Consider the following 24,792-nt stretch of genomic DNA (forward strand, 5'->3'; position numbering starts at 1 on the left):
GTTTGAGCAAGTGAGGGAAATGAAGGGGAAGCAGCACGCATACGAGCAGCTGCAACCCCTTAAAAACATCTGATTAGCGAGGGTCCCGGATGTCTGACCCCAACCCAACAGCTATTGATGGCCTATACTGAGGATAGGTCATCAGTGTTTAGGGACTGGACAGCCTTTAAAGCCTACCGTGTGTTAGGCTTAGATACAGGGCCCCAGCTTATACTGCATAAGAATACTGTCTGCTGGACCCTGTATCTAAGCCTTCATTAGGCTTAGATACAGGGTCCAACAAACAGTATCACACATGCACATGGGCCCTGTATCCCCCGTTTGGGGGGATATTCATTTGCATCTATAGGGGGCTGTGAGTAACGCTCTCTACGGGGGGGGGGGGGATGTGTGATATCTACAGGGGGCTGTTTGTGCCGCTATCTATGGGGGGGGGGGTAATATCCACAGGGGCTGTGTGTGGAACTATTTACAGGGGGCTGTGTGTGGCACTATCTATGGGGGTGTGTAATATCTACAGGGGACTGTGTGTGGAGCTATCTATGGTGGGTGTGTATTATCTACAGGGGGCTGTGTGGCACTATGTACTGGGGGCTGTGTGTGGCACTATGTACAGGGGGGTGTGTGTGGCGCTATCTATGGGGGTGTGTAGTATCTACAGGGGTCTGTGTGTGTCACTATGTACAGGGGTCTGTGTGTGGCACTATGTACAGGGGCTGTGTGTATGTGGTGTTTTACAGTGTGTGGTATTATATGGAGGCGCGCAGTGTTTGGTGCTATTATATTTAGGGGTACAGTATGTGGCACCATGATAACTTTATTTTCATTTATAGGTGTGGAAACGTGAGGAGTCGAAGACATCTGAGTGGCAAATTCTGCAGAAATCGGTCATGGCTGGGAGAAGTCGTCATGAGCTCTGGACTGGATGGAGAAGAAAAGCAGAAAAAAACTACTAGAATCTGAGACGTCGTCACATGTGAGTCACTAGATTTATAGAGAATCTGTCACCTCTCCTGACATGTTTATTATAGGAAATCCTTGTATTTCACAAAAAGTCTTTCTGCTGTCCAGGACTGATAGACAATTCCCCTTGTCGGGAGGATGTGTCCCTGCAGAGTGTGATACTGTCAGTTGTAGGGACACAGCCCTGTGACAAGGGGAATCGTAACACTCATTTGTTAATGCTTGCCCAAAATGGTAGTGGAAATTGGTTCGGAATGCACTAGATCCAGGTAGGTGCACGAATAGGCTCCCAACCCAATCGTATTGTGAAAAAGTATTTGGCACACTGAGTCGTAAGTAATGGATTCTTGAAATTTTTATTATGTTTGATGCCAAGGGTTAGGTGCAACGTTTCGGTCAAAGGACCTTCGTCAGGCACTATAAGTATACAGAATATTTATACATTGGTATATTAGCATCATATACGTACATTGGTCAAAAATTGAGTAAAACAGAACGTAAGTAAGGAAAGTAAATAAATAAAAAATGAAATAAATCAAAGAACAGAATTGTGCATTGAAATATCACAGAATAAATAATCAATCAAGCAAGAACAGTATGAGTGTACGGACGACATCCTCGTCCCAAGCACAATAACGTAATCAGGTATGCAGCAATATAACGAGTTCTTCATATAGGCAGCATAAACCGTTCCACAGAGGCTGTGTTTAACAAATAGAGATATCCATACATAGCTCATTAAGGAAAAGACAGGGGTAAAGCAGTATCTCCTGTTGTCAAACAGGTACATCGCTAAGGGCAACATAATAACATCATAACATGGTAATAAAGTGTGACAGGCTTCCATGGTCTGCAGAGGCTATCAGTCTAGTGCTAACTAGCATAACATCAGGTCATAGTTGTAATGTATTGGGTGCAGAGTTGTTGTCAAGCCTACCTTGTTACCCTGGTTTCTGGTATGTCCAGACGATCGGCGCTGTGGATACGAATGGCGGAATTCTGCTTCTTTTTGGCGCTAAAATGGGGGATATATCGCAGGTTTAAATATCCCTGAGCGGGGCGGGCAGTGGGCGTGTCCCAGTGTGGGTCTAGTTATTGACGTCACGCTATGGGCGTTCTGCTAATCAGAGGACACTCGTGTCCTCTCCTGTCAAACCCTGCCTCTCCTTCATCTGATTGGTCCTTGCCGTCCTTACTAACGCCTACATGTTATCGAGCGTGAAGGGAATCCCTGCTGTCGGCTCTCGGCTGGTCTTGTAGTTAGAATACTACAGCTACGCTATTTAATTATGGAAATGCCTCATCATTAGACAAAGACGCCTGTAATCCCTTGTGCCCATCTGTCAGATCTGTCACACGGCATTAGAATGAAAGGGAAGCGGATGGCACAGGGGGACGATCGCAGCCTGTTTCACCAGAGATTTGTTTCACCAGAGATTTAAAAACTTAAGAGATGCCCAATGTTACCCGGCTAGCTTTTAGGGAGTTATGAATCCTGATCCTACAGTAAATCCTACCGCAAATATAAGGAAATGGTGCCATCTTTTTTCCTTTTTTCTTCATTGTGGTGTCAGATCTGCTTAAAATACCTGTCACAGGTGAACAACAAAACGTATATTTTACCACAAAACGGCGCGGTTTTCAAATTAATTGTTAATGGTTGCATAATTTTTAAGCTGCAGTTTGATTGTTATTTGCTAAACGGGTCTTTGTTTGCGAAAATTTGCAGCCATTTGTTATAAAATTGCATGGCGGCGGAGATCTTGTACACAGCGCGGCTATACGTCATTCGCCTGGTCTAACTACTACCTCTGCACCCTTTATAGCTATGGGCCTGCTTTACTGTGTAATAAAAAGTTCTACAACTTCTCAATATCATTTATGCATCAATATCTTACAATTTTCAATATCTCTGCTTGCTGTCTTCAATAGATACACTATGTGCTGTGCCATGGTAGTGTTAAAAATATTTACGGCGCGGCAGGGCGGCGGTGCGCAAGGGGGGCCCAAGTTTGGGTAACAGCCCAGGGCCCATCTTCTACTTAATCCGCCACTGCCCGGAGCCCTAACCAGCAAACCTGCATATCTGACCTGTGAATGCCCAATTGCCGACCGTCAGAACAAACATCGGCTCGCAGTGCACCCCAGTACACGTATGAATGGCCAACGATCCACGCCAGACACGCCGCCGCTCCTGAAAATAGAAATAATAACATAGCAGACAAAACACCACCACAAAACCCCCAGCATCTTCAAGCAAAATTCCCAAGCACTATAACAACTGAGGACGGACATACCCCTTGAACATAGCAGATTCCCAACTCCCAATCTTCTTAATCACTGCATCCCCTAGACCACACCGGAATGCCTCCGTAGCTGCCCCAATCCGGAATGAATGCAGGACTTCCCATGTTGCTACGCTCCCGGCGCCAACCTGCGAAACCTGTCCCACTGAAAGAGAGAGAATCAGCGATATCATTAACAATATGTATAACAAAAGAAAATAAAAAATATTTCAGAAACATAACAAGGCGCTCTTGGGTTATTAGAAAAATATAAGAAATACTTTATTGAACTCTAAATAATTTTTGAAATATAAATATATGAAAAAGGGGAAAAGGGGGTAATGGACACAGATATTTAAAAAAATCATTAACAATACCCTGTACATGAACAGCAACAAAACACACATTCAAACTGAGACAACGCAGCACCAGTTGACAGAACAGTCTCACTATCGGGGGGGGGGGAACTGGCTGTCTGTTTGTTAATGGCCTGGACCACACCCAAATTATAGCAGCAAAAACGCACCCTCTTATTCTTCAGATGCTCGCCCCATATTTCTACTGCCAAAACTATAGGGAACAATTCCAACAATACCAAATTAGCAACAAGCCCCCCTCCCTCCGGCCACGTCCCTGCACACCACTCTCCCTGAAAATATGCACCAAATCCGTGCGCTCCCGACACATCCGTATGCATCTCCAGATCAACATTGGACACTACCGCCTCCATCCACATAGACTTTTCATTGTACCGCCAAAGAAACTTCACCAGAATGCTAAATCTGCCCGCACGTCAGCCGACAAACGAACAAAATGTTGGGGCCCGCCACCCCCACTGTAGCTAAGGCCAGCCGGCAGCAGAACACTCTCCCCATAGGCAACATCCTACAAGCTAAATTAAATTTTCCTAACAAGGACTGAACCGCCCGCAGCTGCGCTTTTCGCATCCCCTCCATGCGAGCAATTGTATCGCGCAAATCTACCACTTTTTCAACCAGCAACTTGCACTCCATCCGTTCAGTGTCGATTATGATCCCTAAAAACTTCACCTGAGTCGCCGAACCTTCCGTTTTTTTCAGGTGCCAATGGGAATCCAAACAAACCCGCTACATGCTCCATTGTACGCAACAAAATTGAGCAGACCCTAGAACTCGGTGGGGCCCACAAACAAAAAGTAATCGAGATAATACAACACCGACATCCAGCCCGCCTCCTCTTGCACCACCCACTCCAAAAATGAACTGAATGCCTCAAAACACGCACACGAGATCGAACAGCCCATTGGAAGACAACAATCCACGTAAAAGGCTCCTTGCCAGCAAAAATCCAGCAATGGAAAACTATCGGGATGCACCGGCAGCAACCGAAAGGCTGCCTCGATGTCAGTTTTTGCTAACAAGGACCCCCTGCCAAATTTTCGAACCCACGAAATGGCGGTGTCAAACGACGTATAAGACACGGAACATAAGTCGGGATCATTCACCGACCCACCCGCAGGATACGACAGGTGATGAATGATGCAAAATTTGTTAGGTTCCTTCTTTGGGACCAAGCCCAAAGGAGAAACCCACATGTTGGGCCACGGTGGATTGCAAAACGGGCCGGCGATCCGCCCCAGCCGAACTTCCTTCTCTATTTTCTCCGAAACTATCCCCGGTTGTTCTAACGCCGATGCCAAATTCTTATAAACACGCCCCGAACCGTCCAAACGATAAGGGATACGAAAACCATCCAAAAATCCAGCCCGCAATAATTCTGCTGCCGCCTTATCTGGATACCTCAAGAGGAACTGCAGCATCTCTGCCACCCTCACCGGCGTCACCCCGCTTTTGTCCAGCATCCGTGCCTTTTCCTTTTCCCCGCTTGAAACACCGCGACAAGCTGTGCCCTCCACCGCTTCCAGAGCACTCATGCTTGTAGCGGCACTCCGATAAGAACTTGCAGTGTCCCTCGTTGAACTGCAACAGCCCTTGCGCAAACCAGCCGAGGAGCCTGCTGCTGAGCAACCCCCGGCTGTTCCGGGAAACGACTGCCCCCCCCTTTTGGCGCCGCCATAAGCCTAATCCAAAGACTAATGTCCTTGTGGTCCCAACGCAGACTAAGACGTACTGACTTTCTCTGGCGAAATTGCTCGTCGTACCGTAACCAGGCCACACCACCGTACACACGATAAGCTTCCCCAATCCCATCCATATAACACAAAAGCGCCGAACAGTTTTCCGGTGCCTCCTCTCCCACCACGCTTGCCAAAATTGCAAACGCCTGCAGCCAATTTGAAAAAGTAAGTGGAATTAAGCGATAACGCCGCTTCACCTCCTCGTCCTTTTTACTCTCTTCTGGTTTAACCCTATCCAAGCTAAATTTTTCCAGAGGTAAGAAAGAGAAGATTTCAACAAATTTGTCTTTCCAAATCTTCTCCTTGGTCTCTGTTTTTAAATGAGCGCCTAACGGACCTTCAAAGCACACGTACACCTCCCCTTTTGCCGCGTCCGCCAGCCTCACATCCTCCGCCGCCTTGGCTTTTTCACCACCATCCCCAGACTTCTTGTTCGAACCCGCTGGCGCATCCACCACGTCTGACGCATCGCTCTCGACTGTCGAAGCCCCCGAGGCACACACTGCAACCGCTCCAGCTCCCCCCGCAACTACAGGCAACGGAAATATATGGAAATGTCAGCACACCCTCCTAGGTGCACGAAGAAAACAGCGATCTCCACGCTGTAGAAACAACAATCCAGAAGGAAAAGGTTCAGCACTCCTTGTGGAACATGAAAAAAATCCTCTTTATTGGTTAAAATAGATAGCCAGCGGAAGACTGAACAGCAAACAGTGGACAAGAAACATAAAACATACGTTCGCTCTGACGCGTTTCTAGCTCTCAAGAGCCATTACTCATAGATAGGGGAAGGAATGAGAATGTCTGGCTAAAATAGCAGCCAAGACAAAAAACACCCACTTTGATCAGGTGTATGCAATTATCACAGAAGTGGATGACATGTGGAACATACAAAATTGTATAAAATGCAGCTATAAAATCTCAAGCCAAACACAAAAATACAAAATGTGCAAAATATATAAAATATTAGTAGTTCAGAATAAGATCATTTCTCACATTTAAACCATTGGGGACTATAGTGTTCAACATGAGAATCCAGTAACCCTCACGATTCAAAAGTGCTCTCCTATGATCACCACCTCGCACTGGTCTATTAACTCTTTCAATTCCTGAAAACTCAAAACTGCTTGTATCGCCTTGGTGCATAAGACTAAAATGTTTGGATGCATTGGAAGGATTTCTAACTCCAGGATTAGTGGCTCCATTGAGATGTTCTCTAATTCTATTAAGGGAGCGACTAGTGCACCCAACATAAGATAAATTACAAAGAGTACAATTTATTTTGTAGATTACATGTCGTGTGTTGCAATTGATGAATTGTTTAATTTTATGTATAGATCCATCAATGGCTGAAATAACTTCTTTAGTTTGGTGTGCATAATTACAACACATACATATATTTGCTCCACAAGGATAAAAACCCTTTGATGACAGCCATGAATTCTGTTTGGATGAAAATTGCGTTAAACTAGGTGAAAGCATAGAACCCAAAGTAGGCGCTCTCCGAGAGGAAAATTTACAACCTGGCTCTAATATCTGGCGTAAGCCCTCATCTTGAAAGAGGACTGGTAAATATTTGGACACTATAGATCGTATGGTATGATATTCTTTACTGTACTATGTAACAAACGCAAGAGATGAATTTTTGTTCTTTTTATGTGTATGCTACAGGCAACGCAACGGGCGGCTGCGCAACTAGAATGCTCACATCAGGTGGCGACCCTAAAGCTGACCACACAATCGCAGGGGACCCTAGCCCACCATGTGACCCCGCCACAGCACATGCCAACCATTGTAAAATGCCAGACAAAACTCCTTGAACTACATGCTCATGCCCCCCACCCTGACAATCCCACAATTGCGCCAAAGCGCCCTCACCTGGCTGTCCCTAGGCAGGATCTCCAGCAGCCGCCGTGAAGACTCCATCCCGACATCCAGGCCGTCCCGAATTTGCACCGGCCGTCACATCTCCTGGAAGAGGGCCCCTTCGCGGTGGAAAATCCTCTGCCCGATCCGGATCTTCATCCGTGAGTTCGCCGTCTTCCCGGGACTCCCCGGCCACCATTGCTGCTCCATCTGCACATGCGGCCGCAGGGGATTCAAGCTCCGCCCCTCCTCCATGTCGCACAAGCCGCCGCCCAGCCGAAATGTCCAAAACGGGCGGTTCCCGCTACAGGTAAGTCCACCTGCATGACTGCCTCCCCGGCCGACCTCTCACCAGGGGATTCAGCCGCTGCACGCTCTGATTCGCCACGTTGATTAGAAGGGGGAGGAGGGATGGCCCCACTCCCGCCATCTGCTGGGTCCCACCGGCGTACAGGATTCCTCCCCGACCGCAAGCCCGCCGGAGCAGACCGTTGCCGGCCAGCAGGCACGGGAGGGTCCCTGGTGGGGCTCCTTAGCCGGCGCCGAACCCTGGGGGTAGCCTCAGGACTAAGGCGCTCGGGTGGCCTAGAACAGCGGGCCCGCTCCCGGACTGGAGGTTCCGCCACCGACTCCCCAGGACCAGACACTGCAGCCATTAGCGTGGCCTGCACCCAGTCCTGGCCCCTCTGTGTCACAGTCTCACGAACGGCCACCAAAAAAATCGTCCATGGAGGACGCCATGCCTAATCAAAATTTGCTAACTGCTCCTAAAGTTCATCAAAAACTGCTCCCTCCAACTGCTCTACACTGGTACCAACTGAGGTACCCTGCCCTTACCACCTCCTTTTTATATATCCCCTACCCAGGCTATACCAATACCCCCATCTAGTGGCAAAAATGGAATAATACAGGCCTCCATCACTAAAATCCCACTAATCCCGTTAATGATCCTGCTACTTCTCCCCCAGTCAAGCCGCACTCCGCTACGGTTTCACCCCGCTCCATTGCTCTCCTTATTTGCACCAAGTATCTTTATTTTTTTTACACCGAATACTGAGCAGTACAGGTCAGTCACTAGCCATAAAGTTCCTTCAAATGAATTTTAGGTCACAATAGGATTTGATAAAACCTGATATTTGAAGGAAGGTACACAGTAGATAATTTGACAAGGACTACTAGGAAACTACTAGAAACTTTGACATAGGTCAGTCTGTTTTTGCTCGGGACTACCAAGGACACAAATGGCAATTTGGGATAATTTATTCCAAAACTGGACGGCTGATATACATTGTGCAGGTGGGAGGAGGGTTGTAGCCTTGCTACATTGACCAGATTGTAGAGGCCACTGAAAAAAGGGACATTAGTCTATACCCAAACTGATCTAAGTTAGAGAGGCCGGGTCAACTGTACCCATACAAAAAGGATTTGCTGATATGATGGATCCATCTGGACTTTTGACCGAGAGTATTTTTGAGCCAAACTTGGCTCCAACAGAACCAGAGACCGCTTAGGCGTCTACAGTAGATTTTCAACACGAAATTCCTCCAGTGCGAACCTGCCCCACTGGAATCTCGACACCGATGCCCTGTCCGCTTCAGGAAGGTGTCTGGAAGACTAGATCTGAAGTTTATGGATCTCTATATAGGGTTGTGCTAGATTTATCATTTCTTCATTTAATTGGCTATATTGAGGGAAGTGCGGTGTATGTGTTTTAGTTCTATATGCGGGAGACGTATTAGGCCCCCAGCTGCCATGATAACCCATCGGCAACACGCAATCGCATTATAGTCTGATGCATGGAGCCCCATCTCTCTGTCTCGCTCCTTAGATGCTGCACCACCTGATTGGTCACGATTGACTGTGGAATCTAAAGAGTTAAACAACTTGAATCAGAAGTTTCCCTGATCCCGGCCATTACAGCAGGAGCCTGACTGTCAATCACTGGCAGGCTCCCGCTGTTAGCTTCTGTGCTCATGTGATACACCTGACATAATCCCTTAGGCAAGGCAAGCTATGAGATACGTCAAGGTGCGCCAAGGAGTTAAGGTATTCATTTCCTAGCAGGCACACAGGCGTTTTAGCCGCTGTGCCTTTGACTGTGGCAGTAAGGGCCTAAATATTTCCTTGTAGGCTAGGGGGAGTGTTTTTTTAGTGCTCGCCAATCATTTGCTAAGGGGGGGGGGGTCATGCTAATCTAGAGGGTTTATAGGGACAGGGCCACTCCCTCCTTCCTCTTTTGGCTGTGTGATTTTCCCTCCCTCCCTGTTTTCTTTCCTTTTTGGAGTTTTTTTCTGTATATATATATATATATATATATATATATATATATATATAATTACAAAAATATTAATATTTTGATTATTTAATGAGTTATGAGAGAATAAAAGCTGTGGCCGACCCGAGTCAACCCACTTGAAAAGTAAAACAAAGTGTCGTATTATTTTATTTATGGGGTATGAATAAGGTCCTTGTTGTTTCCGCCTACAACAGTTTGCTGGTATGCACCCAGTCTTAATTAACTTGTACAAGTAGACCAGACACCAGATTCTGTTCTGACCTAAATTTATTCAGAAAGTACAACCAAGTGGTCATTTTATACAAAATTTCTCCTACAGTATATAATGTTGTGTTATACAGTACTGTGCAAACTTTTTAGGCAGTTGTTGAAAAAATGTTGCAAAGCAAGAATGCTTACAAATTTTTTATTTTATTATTCAATTAACAAAATACAAAGTGAATAAACAGAAGAGAAATTCAAATAAAATCAGTATTTGGTGTGACCACCCTTTGCCTTCAAAACAGCATCAAATCTTCTAGGTACACTTGCAAAAAGTTTTTGAAGGAACTCATCCGGGAGGTGTTTCCAAACATCTTGGAGAAGTAACGGCAGATCTTCTGTGGATGTCTCTTCCTCAAATTCTTCTGTCTCCATGTAATCCCAGACAGACATGATGTTGAGATCAGGGTACTGTGGGCCACTTCATCACTTCCAGGGCTACTTTTTCTTCTTTAAGCTGAAGATAGTCCTTAATTACGTTGGTTGTATGTTTGGGGTCGTTGTCCTGCTGTAGAATAAATTCAGAGCCTTCTTGACAGTATTGCATGATGGATAAGTATCTGCCTGTAATTCTGAGCCTTGAGGACACCATTAATCCTGACCAAATCTTCAACTCATATACTGAAATTATTGTTATAATTAACAACTGAACTCAGCGCTGGATCATTTCTTCTGTTTCTTCTAATACATACCGCCAGCCGTAGCGGGGATCCGAGCGGAGAGTCAGGAGACGCACCAAACTGGTGAGCTGGAGGTTTCCTCCCTTTACTATTTCACATTTTTACTCATCAGTCCAGAGCACCTGCTGCCATCTTTCTGCACCCCAGTTCCTATATTTCCGTGCATAATTGAGTCGCTTGGCCTTGTTTCTATGTCGAAGGTATGGCTTTTTTGCCGCAATTCTTCCATGAAGACCACTTCTGGCCAGACTTCTCCAAACCGTAGATGGGTCCCACTTGTTTCTGCCAGTTCTGAGCTGATGGCATTGCTGGACATATTCGATTTTGAAGGAAAGTATGCATGATGTATCTTTTGATCTGCTGCACTAAGTTTCCTTGGCAGACCACCGTGTCCACAGTCCTCAATGTTGCTTGTTTCTTTGTGCTTCTTCAAAAGAGCTTGAACAGCACATCTTGAAAACCCAGTCTGCTTTCAGATATTTGCCTGGGAGAGACATTGCTGATGCAGTATAACTACCTTGTGTCTTGTTGCTGTGCTCAGTCTGGCCATGGTGGACCTGTGACATGAAACTGTCTTCCACAACCTCACCTTTGTAGCATAGTTTGGCAGTTCCTCACCCAGTTTTAAGCCTCTAACATGGCTGTTTGTTACAGTTAATTACTGTTCTTCAATCTACATATGTAAATAATGATCATTATCACCTGTTTTGTATAATTGGTTAATCATACACCGAACTATAATATTACAAAATCCATGACTTTGTGTAAGTGTACCTAGAAGAATTGATGCTGTTTTGAAGGCAAAGGGTGGTCACATCATATATTGAATTAATTTAGATTTCTCTTCTGTTCATTCACTTTGCATTTTGTTAATTGCTAAAAAAAAGAACTATTAACACTTTTTTTTTTTTTTTTAAAGCATTCTCACTTTGCAGAATCTCACAACTGCCTGTAACTTTTGCATAGTACTGTATATTCCGGTTTGAGTATTCCTTCATAGCTTCAAATTAGTGGGCTAGTATAACACTTGAAAGATTATACTATATAAAAGTATTTGACTCTCCTTCCCTTTCCCCTCTAGTAAAATCTGTATTTTCCTGACTGACCCACTAAGGATGGACAAGGACAGAAATGGGATGACTGAGAGAATATTAAACCTCACCCTAGAGATCATCTACTTGCTGACTGGAGAGGTGAGGGATTCTGGGAATTATATCACGTCATGACTTGTATCTTAATACATCAAGCACATGACGGGAGAGGTGACGGGAATGTATAAAGTGACATCAATGTCTCTCCATGTACAGGATTACATAGTAGTGAAGAAGAGAACTGAAGAGGGTGAAGGACGGAGCAGGAACCAGGTTCCTATCACGATGTCTCCACCTCAATCACTAATACATAAGCAAGATCAGGAGATCCTGGACCTGACCAACAAGATCACTGAGCTGCTGACTGGAGAGGTGAGGACTGCTGGGAATACCGGGAGGGAGGGGTGTGGATGATGACTGTAACCTTGTGTGTGGATGATGACTATAACCTTGTGTGTGGATGACGACTGTAACCTTGTGTGTGGATGATGACTATAACCTTGTGTGTGGATGAGGACTATAACCTTGTGTGTGGATGATGACTATAACCTTGTGTGTGGGTGATGACTATAACCTTGTTTGTGGATGATGACTATAACCTTTTGTGTGGATGACGACTGTAACCTTGTGTGTGGATGATGCATATAACTATGTGTGTGAATGATGACTATAACCATGTGTGTGGATGATGACTATGACCTTGTGTGTGGATGATGACTGTAACCTTGTGTGTGGATGACGACTATGACCTTGTGTGTGGATTTTTGTGGAAGTTTAAAGGGTAAATGAACATTTAAAAAACTTTTGACATGTCATAGTGATGTCAGAAGCTTTGATTGGTGGGGGTCTGAGCACTGAGATCCCCACCGATTGCTAAAACGAAGTGGCAGAAGTGCTCAGATGAGCGCTGTGCCGCTTCTTTTCTGATCGGCTTTCCTCGTAAAAGAGTGAGCGGTGTATGGACTCATAGACTTTCTATTGAGCCCACCCACAGTTCAGAGGAAAGCTTATCAGAAACGAAGTGGCATAGAACTCAGCGGAGTTCTTCTGCCGCCTCGTTTTAACAATCGATGGGCGTCTCATTTCTCAGACCCCCACCGATCAAAACTTCTGACGTGTCACCATGACATGTCAAAAGATTTTTAAAAGTTTGGTTACAATTTATTTATGGAATATATACAAATAAGTTATTCTTTTTATTGTGATATTGCACCGACCCCTTTGTTCGTCATCACAGTAGATAATATCTAACATTTTGCTTTTAAAATCTAGTACCAGTCCCATTCAGCATAATGTGTTTTTTTTAACGTAATCAATACATAATGAATCAGCCATATTGTCTCTACTACATCCACCATTATAGTGAAGGAAATAAGTATTTGATCCCTTGCTGATTTTGTAAGTTTGCCCACTGTCAAAGATATGAACAGTCTAGAATTTTTAGGCTAGGTTAATTTTACCAGTGAGAGATAGATTATATAAAAAAAATAAAAGAAAATCTCATTGTCAAAATTATATATATTTATTTTCATTGTGCACAGAGAAATAAGTATTTGATCCCTTTGGCAAACAAGACTTAATACTTGGTGGCAAAACCCTTGTTGGCGAGCACATCAGTCAGACGTTTTTTGTAGTTGATGATGAGGTTTGCACACATGTTAGATGGAATTTTGGCCCACTCCTCTTTGCAGATCATCTGTAAATCATTACGATTTCGAGGCTATCGCTTGGCAACTCGGATCTTCAGCTCCATCCATAAGTTTTCGATGAGATTAAGGTCTGGAGACTGGCTAGGCCACTCCATGACCTTAATGTGCTTCTTTTTGAGCCGCTCCTTTGTTGCCTTGGCTGTATGTTTCGGATCATTGTCGTGCTGGAAGACCCAGGCACGAGCCATTTTTAATGTCCTGGTGGAGGGAAGGAGGTTGTCACTCAGGATTTGACGGTACATGGCTTCATCCATTCTCCCATTGATGCGGTGAAGTAGTCCTGTGCCCTTAGCAGAGAAACACCCCCAAAACATAATGTTTCCACCTCCATGCTTGACAGTGGGGACGGTGTTCTTTGGGCTATAGGCAGCATTTCCTCCAAACACGGTGAGTAGAGTTAATGCCAAGAGCTCAATTTTAGTCTCATCTGACCACAGCACCTTCTCCCAATCACTCTCAGAATCATCCAGATGTTCATTTACAAACTTCAGATGGGCCTGTACATGTGCCTTCTTGAACAGGGGGACCTTGCGGGCACTGCAGGATTTTAATCCGTTACGGCGTAATGTGTTACCAATGGTATTCTTGGTGACTGTGGTCCCAGCTGCCTTGAGATCATTAACAAGTTCCCCCCGTGTAGTTTTCGGCTGAGCTCTCACCTTCCTCAAGATCAAGGATACCCCACGAGGTGAGATTTTGCATGGAGCCCCAGATCGATGTCGATTGACAGTCATTTTTTATGTCTTCCATTTTCTTACTATTGCACCAACAGTTGTCTCCTTCTCACCCAGCGTCTTACTTATGGTTTTGTAGCCCATTCCAGCCTTGTGCAGGTCTATGATCTTGTCCCTGACATCCTTAGAAAGCTCTTTGGTCTTGCCCATGTTGTAGAGGTTAGAGTCAGACTGATTAATTGAGTCTGTGGACAGGAGTCTTTTATACAGGTGACCATTTAAGACAGCTGTTGTTATGGCAGGAAGGAGGTGAAGGGAACAAGTGAGCCCTAATCTACCCACCGCCCTGTCCCTGCCTACTTGCAACGACCCGCCCTAGGCGACGGGGTACAACTTGGCGGCGGTCCCTACGCTGACTAAGTGCAAGGGGATACAAACAGGGAACAAGCAAGGGAAGGGGCAGTAGCCCACGGAACACCGTGAGGAAACGGAGTGGTGAACGAGCCAGTCAGGATCAGGATGTAGTGGAGTATACAAACGCAGAGCACGGAGCAGGAAGCAAGCCAGGGGCAGAGCGAAGCAGGATAAGCGGGAACTGAAGCAAGGCAGAAGCACGGCAGAAGCAGGCTGGAGCAAGGCAGCAGTGGGGCCAGGAATCCAAGAAGAATAACAAGCAATGAGGAAGAGAAAACCTGATTGGTGGGAGCCGGTGTCAGTCTAAGAGGTCTGGCCTCAGGTGTCGACTGATTAATCCTGGGAGTATCCACAGACGTAGTGCCTGGCAGATCCTTTACAGCTGTCTTTAATGCAGGCACCAAGTTGATTTGGAGAGTGTAACTGGTCTGGAGGAGGCTGAACTCTTAATGGTTGGTAGGGGATCAAATACTTATTTCTCTGTGCACAATGCAAATAAATATATATAATTTTGACTATGTGATTTTTTATTTTTTTTATATAATCTATCTCTCACTCGTAAAATTAACCTAGCCTAAAAATTCTAGACTGTTCATGTCTTTGACAGTGGGCAAACTTACAAAATCAGCATGGGATCAAATACTTATTTCCTTCACTGTATATGTATGCTTGTACTCGTATATAAAAAAAAAAAATCTCTAAAAAATTACAGGGTGGGCCACAAAAAAACAGAAACCTGTTTCCCTTGTGTGGTTTGTACAGAATATTGCTTACTGGACCTCATTCAGCAAAACGGTCTTTGTTGCCCATAGCAACCAATCAAAACTCGGCTTTCACTTTACCACAGCAGTGTAAGGAATGAATGCCGCCCATCGTCTCCTTCCCTGCCAGTCGAGTTGCACTCTTTGCGGAGGGCAGTAGAGTTGTGCGTGAGTGTGACCAACGAAGAATTGCGATTATGGAGGCGTAGATATGCATGGGCTCATTTATAGAAACACGGGACTGTTTTATTGGTTGATTTCAGGACCTTCTCGTACCAGCAAAAACCAATATTCACGTCCAACGCCAAAAAAAATAGAAAACCACAGGATTAAGAAAAGGCAGAGGAATTCAATGCTAAATTTAGACTGACCGGCATACGCCCGCAGGGCAGGATGTCGACGTGTACTGAAATCGCTTCACCTTTGTTCTGTCTGGTTGTGCGCCTGTTAGTGTGGAGCACGTTACTTGCATGAGATTTGCATACGATGTAAAGTACTGGGTTTTGCGCCACGCTCCGTAGTATGTATTTGTAGAAAATTGGCGTGATTTTTGCTTGTTTTTGTTTGCGATACATTTTGGCCATTTTTTTTAGACGTTTTCTGGTGCAAATTTGAATGCAAAGCAAATTAGCTCCAAGGTTGTTTAAATTTAGATAGAAGTGTCCAAAATTGCGCCTTATTTATCATAAAGCACGCAAATTAAAAAAAAATATATTTTTTATTTGAAATGAATAAAAAGCTTCATACTTACCCCCCTGCCATAGTCCTAGGGCTGCGATCTTCTCTTCTGAGCATAGCCCGGCCTTCTGGGATGACGTTTCATCCCATGTGACTGCTGCAGCCAATCAAAGGCTGCAGCAGTCACATGGACTACAGCGTCATCCCAGGAGGCAGGGCTGCGCTTAGAAGAGAGGGACGCGTTACCATCCCTATGGCCGGGTAAGTGTAAACGTTTTTATTTTTATTATTACTGCAGGATTTCAGCAGCGGACATGCTGCCCAAAAAAAGCACAGCACAATTTGGTGCGGTTTTTCGGACGGAATTTCTTGCGGCTGCCAAGGCGGATTCGTTGTGTAGGTTTGTACAGAAAAGTATTAAACAGTCTATCTGTTCAGAGAGAGCTTTTAAGGTCATTGTAGGACATATAATAGCCCTCAAAACCTAGATGTGTCACCATCTGGTGTCTGCTGTTGCAGAGCGGCACTTCAGAAGTCGGCATAAATGATCGCTGGTGAGGTCCTGGCTGTCAACAAAAGCAGGAGTCCGCGACTTGCAGGGTAACAGGAGAACAGACCGGCAAGCGGGTTTCCAAAGGGGTCCGGTCATGTCTGGAATATTTCGGCACTGCACCCTTTCGATCTCATTGTTCAGCTTAATCTGCCCCTATAACTGGACTGAGACTAGTCCCATTTTTATATTATACACACAAAAAAGCTCATATAGCAATAGTAGTAAAGGGCTTGGTGCTATGCAAGTAAAGCAACCTCCCTAAATGCAAGAGAAAGGCAACTCCTATAGATTCATATATGAACAGAAGGAGGACAAGGAGCAAAACAGCCAAGTAGTAAAATTACATATCTTTATTTTACACATCAATACACATAACATGTTAAAAGTTACAAAAGGACAAGAGGACTCTGTAGTTCCAGTAAAGCACTAACAAGAAAGACTCCCAATAATGGTGCAGGGCGGAATTACAAGCACTCCAGATACAGAGTGTGGGGTATGGGCAGAGTACCAAGTGCTATAAATGAATGGTTATACCCTAATATAATACAACCTGTATATGCAGTAAACAGGATTAGGGATTGAAATGCATCACTGGTAATAATAGGTCCACAAACTGATCTGTCAGCCCCCACCTCTCTATTCAGAGATAGTCTTACCCATGATACGGGAATCGGGAGAGTCAGTCAGGCGTGCAGATAAACCCCAACGCGCGTTTCGCGGTATGCTTCCTCGAGGGCTATTAACGTGTCTGTAAAAGGACAGCTTTATATATGGTGAGCCACGAGTGTACTCACCCATATTTTTTCATTCCAAGGAGTCATTTTTATATTACTGCCTGCATCCTCTGCACCACACACACCGATCTGGTACTTACATGGGATAATTGACATACGCAAGTGTTTACAATGTTCATAAAGATATTACCTGTATGTCCTATTTTTGCAGGATCTATTTTAAAATAACACTTTAAATTAATGAAAGAACACATTGGCCCACATTTATTATTGAGTTCACGCCTGATTTTGCCGGTAATTTCAAAGACTACAGGGTCACATTTAAGATTTGTCAAAATTGAACAATTTTACATCATTTGTATTTGTCTTTGGGTGTAACTCTTGCCGGTTACCTTCTCTAATTTAATTGGTGCAAAATCCTTTTTTACCCACTGAGTTTGTATGTTTGTGTGTGTCAGGTTCCTATAAGATGTCGGGATGTCTCTGTATATTTTTCCATGGAGGAGTGGGAGTATTTTGAAGAACACAAGGATCAGTATGATGGCATCATGATGGCGGACCACCAGACTCCCATATCACCAGGTAAAATGCGACCTTTCTTGTCCGTAACTGCAAAATTCTGTTCACAAAGTGTAGATTTTTTTAAGCGGTTTGTCTTGTTAGGCTGTATTCACATGAGCCTTTATTTGTTTTGTTTTTTGCTGTGTTTTTTTAAATAAAATATAAAACTGTAATCTTAAGAAGGAAAACCAAAGAAATCCATCAAAAGTTGTGGGAGGACTGTTACAAAAACCTCATAGATCTATTGCCGTTCATATAAGGACCAGATGCTGGGCAGCGTCAGGACGTTGGTTGTATGCAACGCAGTACTGATGATGTTGAAGTGCTGCGTGGCATATAAGATCCGGACGCTGCTCTGCGTCAAGTCCTTCTATGAGTGCCGCTAGGAGGATGAAGGAGCTGAAGAGGGGAGAAGAGGGGCGCTGAAGTGAGTACGTGTGATTTTTATTTATTTTTTTGGGAATGTTTGGTACGTGGCCATGGTCGTTGCGCCACAACGCACGGGCCGCCAAAAAGAGGGGACACCTTTATTAAGAGGCTTTTGCCTCTTAATAAATGTTTCAGAGTTTATTCCAACCTTTAAGTCTATTAGAGTCCAAACAAAGAGGCCCCTAATCCGGTCGCAACCCGGCCAACAACCGCACTGGCAGCAAGTTTGGAGTGGCTGTCGAATAGCCTATTGCCTGTAGGCTGTCGAATGGCCACGCATTATTGCGGGTAAAATTGCCCTTTACCTACAAAAGCAGTTGTTGGCCACGTCCCAACCGGGTAAGGGCCGCTATGTGAGGAATAAAGGCCCTTTTATATGGGCTGACACTCGGCCGGTGCAGCGAGCGCTGATCAACGAGATATCGTTGATCGGCGCTCGTTTGCTCCTGTCACACGGAGCTATGGTTGGGGACAAGCGGTCGTTACTCCGACCGCTCGTCCCCATCCATTATTATCATGTCGGCAGCGCGTCTCCCTGTTTACACACTAAGATGTGCTGCCGACAACGATAATCTTGAAGGCATTTAAGGTGTTAAATGGGCGGAATCAAAGTGAACTTTGATTCCGCCTGTTGCAGTGAGGTGTCGGCTGCGTGTAACAGCTGTCACCCGCTGTGTATGGAGCGAGCTCAGCCCGTGAGCTCGCTCCATACTTCCCCTTAACCCTCATCACGTACAGTTACGTGATTGGGCGGGAAGGGGTTAAGACTGGTGTTTCTTAAGCCGGTCTTAATCGAAAGAGGCGCCTAATTTATTAAAAAGCGCACACCTCCTAATAAATTCGGCACATATCTGGCAATTCGTGTCATAATCTGGTGTTCATTTATGCCAATTTCTGGAGTAATTTATAGTAAATTTGTCGGGCCCATGTTGCACGCGTTGCATTTAATATGCGGCTTTTAGCTGCAACTGCAGCAAAACGACACTGTTTCTCAGGGGTCGTGGCAGAAAAAAACAAAACGCATTTTGACGTGTGAACCCAGTCCCAAGTAGAAAATAAACAATTATATGAAAATCAGAGAGCACATATCTTCTCTGATTAGTACGTTGGCGATGTAATGTACAAAAGTTCATGTATCCACCCCTGGGGTCACTGGATGCTGTAGAGGGAGAAAGAGGATAGAAACAGGCTGTGATCTCTCTTCTGGCTCTTACATGCAGCTTCCCTTTCCCCTACACAGACAGAGAACATGGAAGTTAGGCCTTATTCAGACGAGCGTGTTCAGTATATGGACCGTATGTCGGCCGCATTTCCAGGACCGAACACAGTTCAGGGAGCCAAGCTCCTAGCATCATAGTTTTGTATGACTCTAGGTGTCCCTGCCTCCCCGCGGGAGTACTGTCCCGTGCTGAAAACATGATTACAGTACGGGGCAGTTTTCCCGCAGCAAGGCAGGGACACCTGGCATCGTACATAACTATGATGCTAGTAGCGTTCTTCCCTGCACTGTGTTCGGTCTGGGAAATACTGCTGATATACGTCCATATATCAAGGACCGAACACGCTCGTGTGTGGAAAGCCTAACATTTTTCATCCTCCTCCCAACTAGGAAGCTTCAAGTAGGACTGTTTTAAGATATCTATTTTTATTGTGTTTTGCAAGGGGTAAAAAAAAACACTTTTTCTGTTTCCAACAGATGACCGCACCAAAAATATGGCGGGACCTCTCTCTTTATCTTCAGATTATGAAGTAAAATGTATCAATATAGCAGAGGAAAATGGTGGAGAACATTCCGTGACACTTCTTACCGCAAATATACCCTCAGTCCTTCACAGCAGAGATCTATTTAATGATGCCACTAATCAAAAGGAACAATCATCTGGTCAATCGCAGATTATTAAACAGAATACAGGAGATAAAGAGGGTAATATATCTCCATGTCCTGAATGTGGGAAACATTTTAAAAATAAATCTGTTCTTTATATGCACAAAAGAATTCACAGAGATAATGTTAGGGATCTGCCAGGTACTACGTCTAGGTATACTCCTGGGATTAATCAATCCACACCTGAGGCCAGACCTGTTAGACTGACACCGTCTCCCACCAACCAGGGTGGCAGGCTCAGGAGTGGGAGAGCCTATCGCGGCCTGGTCAGTCGGAGTTAGCTCCGCCCCCTGTCCTTTATTACCTGCCGTGTTCTCTTCCTCAGTGCTTGCAATTCTTCTGGATTCCTGGCCCCACTGCTGCTTGCTCCAGCCTGCTTCTGCCGTGCTTCTGCCTTGCTGCAGTTCCGCTTAACCTGCTTCGCTTGCCCCTGGCTTGCTTCCTTCTCCGTGCTCACGTTGGTATACTCCACTTCATCCTGGTCCTGACTACTCATTCACCGCTCCGTTTCCTCGCGGCGTTCCGAGGGCTACTGCCCCTTCCCTTGCGTGTTCCCTGTTTGTTCTCCCGTGCACTTAGACAGCGTAGGGACCGCCGCCCAGTTGTACCCCGTCGCCTAGGGCGGGTCGTTGCAAGTAGGCAAGGACAGGGCGGTGGGTAGATTAGGGCTCACTTTCCCTTCACCTCCTTCCTGCCATTACATAATTACAAGCCCATACCTAGTCTACCATTTCTCCTACGCTGACGCTATCATGGACCCCCTTGAGACCCTGACCCAGCAGATGCATGGCCTCTCCCTACAGGTCCAGGCCCTGGCCCAGAGGGTCAACCAGGGTGACGCTGCCTTAGTAGTACCCCTCACCTCTAGAACCCGACCTCAAGTTACCTGACCGGTTCTCAGGGGACCGTAAGACGTTTCTCTCCTTCCGGGAGAGTTGCAGACTGTATTTCCGCCTAAAACCCCACTCCTCAGGTTCCGAGAACCAGCGGGTGGGTATCATCATATCCCGACTCCAGGAAGGGCCCCAAGAGTGGGCCTTCTCCTTGGCTCCTGACGCCCCTGAACTTTCCTCTGTTGATCGTTTTTTCTCTGCCCTCGGACTCATTTACGACGAGACTGACAGGACTGCTTTAGCCGAGAGTCAGCTGGTGACCTTACGTCAGGGTAGGAGACCGGTTGAGGAATACTGTTCCGATTTTAGAAAGTGGTGCGTAGCTTCTCGGTGGAACGATCCGGCCCTAAGGTGCCAGTTTAGGTTAGGATTATCTGACGCCCTGAAGGATCTGCTGGTTAGCTACCCCTCTTCTGACTCCCTTGACCAGGTTATGGCCCTAGCAGTACGACTTGACCGACGTCTCAGGGAACGTCAGCTTGAACGTTTCAATGTGCTCCCCTCTGACTTTTCTGCGATCCCCCCCGAGGTCCCGTCTCCTCGCCCCTCCACGGAGGACTCGGAGGTACCTATGCAACTCGGGGCCTCCATGTCCCCTCGACAACGTAGGGAGTTTCGCAGAATGAATGGTCTCTGCTTCTACTGTGGGGACGACAAGCATCTACTGAACATCTGTCCCAGGCGCAAGAATAAAAAGCCGGAAAACTTCCGCGCCTAAGTGATCATCGGGGAGGTCACTTGGGCGCACAGGTATTTCCCGTTAATGCGAAACGCAATAAAATTTTGCTTCCCTTTCAGGTCTCGTTTGCTGGCCGGTCTGCCACGGGCAGTGCTTTCGTGGATTCTGGCTCATCTGCTAATATCATGTCTGTGGAATTTGCTATGTCTCTAAAGATGCCTTTTATTGATTTACCTTATCCTATCCCTGTAGTAGGTATCGACTCAACTCCCCTTGCTAATGGTTATTTTACTCAGCATACTTCTGTTTTTGAACTCCTGGTTGGCTCCATGCATTTGGAGCAGTGCTCTGTACTGGTGATGCAGGGATTATGGTCTGATCTGGTATTAGGTCTTCCCTGGTTGCAGTTGCATAATCCCACGTTTGATTGGAATACTGGGGATCTCACCAAATGGGGTAGTGAATGTCTTATGTCATGTCTTTCTGTTAACTCTATTTCTCCCCGGGAGGAGGTAAACACGCTTCCTGAGTTTGTTCAGGACTTCGCCGATGTGTTTTCTAAGGAGGCCTCCGAGGTGTTGCCCCCCCCATAGAGATTACGATTGCGCCATCGATTTGGTGCCTGGTGCCAAGCTTCCTAAGGGTAGGATATTTAATCTTTCATGTCCTGAACGTGAAGCTATGAGGGTGTATATCCAAGAATGCCTGGCCAATGGTTTCATTAGCCCCTCGACTTCTCCTGTAGGTGCTGGCTTCTTCTTCGTGGGGAAGAAGGATGGTGGTCTTAGGCCGTGCATTGATTATCGTAACCTGAATAAGGTCACCGTAAGGAACCAGTACCCACTTCCTTTGATTCCGGATCTTTTTAATCAGGTTCAGGGAGCCCAATGGTTTTCTAAGTTCGATCTACGGGGGGCATATAACCTTATCCGCATCAAAGAGGGGGATGAGTGGAAAACTGCGTTCAACACACCCGAGGGTCATTTCGAATACCTGGTCATGCCCTTTGGGTTGTGTAATGCCCCTGCTGTCTTCCAGAATTTTATTAATGAAATCCTGAGAGATTACCTGGGTAATTTTCTTGTTGTGTACCTTGATGACATACTGGTGTTTTCCAAGGACTGGTCCTCCCACGTGGAGCATGTCAGGAAGGTGCTCCAGGTCCTTCGGGAGAATAATCTGTTTGCTAAGACTGAAAAATGTGTCTTTGGGGTACAGGAGATACCATTTTTAGGGCAAATCCTCACTCCTCATGAATTCCGCATGGACCCTGCCAAGGTTCAGGCTGTGGCGGAATAGGTCCAACCTGCCTCCCTTAAGGCGTTACAGTGTTTTTTAGTGTTCGCCAACTATTACAGGAGATTTATTGCCAACTTCTCGGTCGTCGCTAAGCCTCTTACGGACCTTACTCGCAAGGGTGCTGATGTCCTCCATTGACCCCCTGAGGCCGTCCAGGCCTTTGAGACCCTCAAGAAGTGCTTTATCTCAGCCCCCGTGCTGATTCAGCCCAACCAAGAGGAGCCATTTATTGTGGAGGTTGACGCATCCGAGGTGGGAGTGGTGGCCGTCTTGTCCCAGGGTACCAGCTCCCTCACCCATCTCCGCCCCTGTGCTTACTTCTCTAGGAAGTTTTCGCCCACGGAGAGTAACTATGATATTGGCAACCGCAAACTTCTAGCCATTAAATGGGCTTTTGAAGAGTGGCGGCACTTCCTGGAGGGGGCCAGACACCAGGTAACGGTCCTTACGGATCACAAGAATCTGGTTTTCCTAGAATCGGCCCGGAGGCTTAATCCTAGACAAGCTCGGTGGGCACTATTCTTTACCAGATTTAATTTCTTGGTTACCTATAGGGCTGGGTCCAAGAATATTAAGGCTGATGCTCTGTCACGTAGTTTCATGGCCAATCCTCCTTCCGAGAAGGATCCTGCTTGTATTTTACCCCCTGGTATAATCGTTTCTGCCACGGATTCTGATTTAGCTTCTGATATCGCAGCTGATCAGGGTTCAGCTCCCGGGAACGTCCCTGGGGACAAACTGTTTGTTCCCCTGCAATACCGGCTAAGGGTACTCAGGGAAAACCATGACTCCGCTCTATCTGGTCAGCCTGGCATCTTGGGCATCAAACACCTCATTACCAGAAACTATTGGTGGCCTGGGTTGCCTAAAGACGTTAGGGCTTACGTCGCCGCTTGTGAGGTTTGCGCTAGGTCCAAAACCCCTAGGTCCCGACCTGCGGGCCTACTACGTTCCTTGCCCATTCCCCAGAGACCTTGGACCCATATCTCCATGGATTTTATCACCGATTTGCCCCCATCTCAGGGCAAGTCGGTGGTGTGGGTGGTAGTAGACCGCTTCAGCAAGATGTGCCACTTTGTGCCCCTTAAGAAGCTACCTAACGCCAAGACGTTAGCTTCTTTGTTTGTGAAACACATCCTGCGTCTCCATGGGGCCCCAGTCAATATCGTTTCTGACAGAGGGGTACAATTTGTTTCCTTATTTTGGAGAGCTTTTTGTAAAAAGTTGGAGATTGATCTGTCCTTCTTCTCCGCCTTCCATCCCGAAACTAATGGCCAAACGGAAAGGACTAACCAATCCCTGGAACAATATTTAAGGTGTTTCATCTCTGACTGTCAATTCGATTGGGTCTCATTCCTTCCCCTTGCTGAATTTTCCCTGAATAACCGGGTCAGTAACTCGTCAGGGGTCTCCCCGTTTTTCTGTAATTTCGGGTTTAACCCAAGGTTCTCCTCCATTTCCCCTGGTTGTTCCAATAATCCTGAGGTAGAGGATGTTCATCGGGAACTGTGCACAGTCTGGGCCCAGGTTCAGAAGAACCTAGAGGCGTCCCAGAGCGCACAAAAGATTCAGGCTGATAGTAGACGTTCTGCTAACCTCCGGTTTGTCGTCGGGGATTTGGTCTGTTTGTCGTCCAGGAACTTGCGCCTTAAGGTCCCGTCCGCTGGTTCTCGGAACCTGAGGCGTGAGGTTTTAGACGGAAGTAAAGTCTGCAACTCTCCCGTAAGGAGAGAAAAGTCTTACGGTCCCCTGAGAGCCGGTCAGGTAACTTGAGGTCGGGTTCTAGAGGTGAGGTGAGGGGTACTACTATGGCAGCGTCAGACTGGTTGACCCTCTGAGCCAGGGCCTGGACCTGTAGGGAGAGGCCCTGCATCTGCTGGGTCAGGGTCTCAAGGGGGTCCATGATAGCGTCAGCGTAGGAGAAATGGTAGACTAGGTATGGGCTTGTTATTATGTTGTGGCAGG

General features: G+C 46.1%; 1 protein-coding gene across 1 annotated transcript in view; it reads left to right on the top strand.

Moving 5' to 3' along the window:
• Positions 1-838: 838 nt before the first annotated feature.
• The window catches only part of LOC142663004 (uncharacterized), a 76,873-nt gene continuing 52,919 nt past the window's right edge, over positions 839-24,792 (top strand). Inside the window, 7 exon segments of the mRNA XM_075841298.1 lie at positions 839-976; positions 6,777-6,932; positions 7,036-7,540; positions 11,549-11,660; positions 11,775-11,930; positions 17,540-17,663; positions 19,768-20,198. Coding sequence (XP_075697413.1) covers positions 7,512-7,540; positions 11,549-11,660; positions 11,775-11,930; positions 17,540-17,663; positions 19,768-20,198 — 852 coding nt within the window. The 5' untranslated portion in view covers positions 839-976; positions 6,777-6,932; positions 7,036-7,511.

This window comes from Rhinoderma darwinii, chromosome 11, assembly GCF_050947455.1.
Source record: "Rhinoderma darwinii isolate aRhiDar2 chromosome 11, aRhiDar2.hap1, whole genome shotgun sequence".
Taxonomy (NCBI): Eukaryota; Metazoa; Chordata; class Amphibia; order Anura; family Rhinodermatidae; genus Rhinoderma; species Rhinoderma darwinii.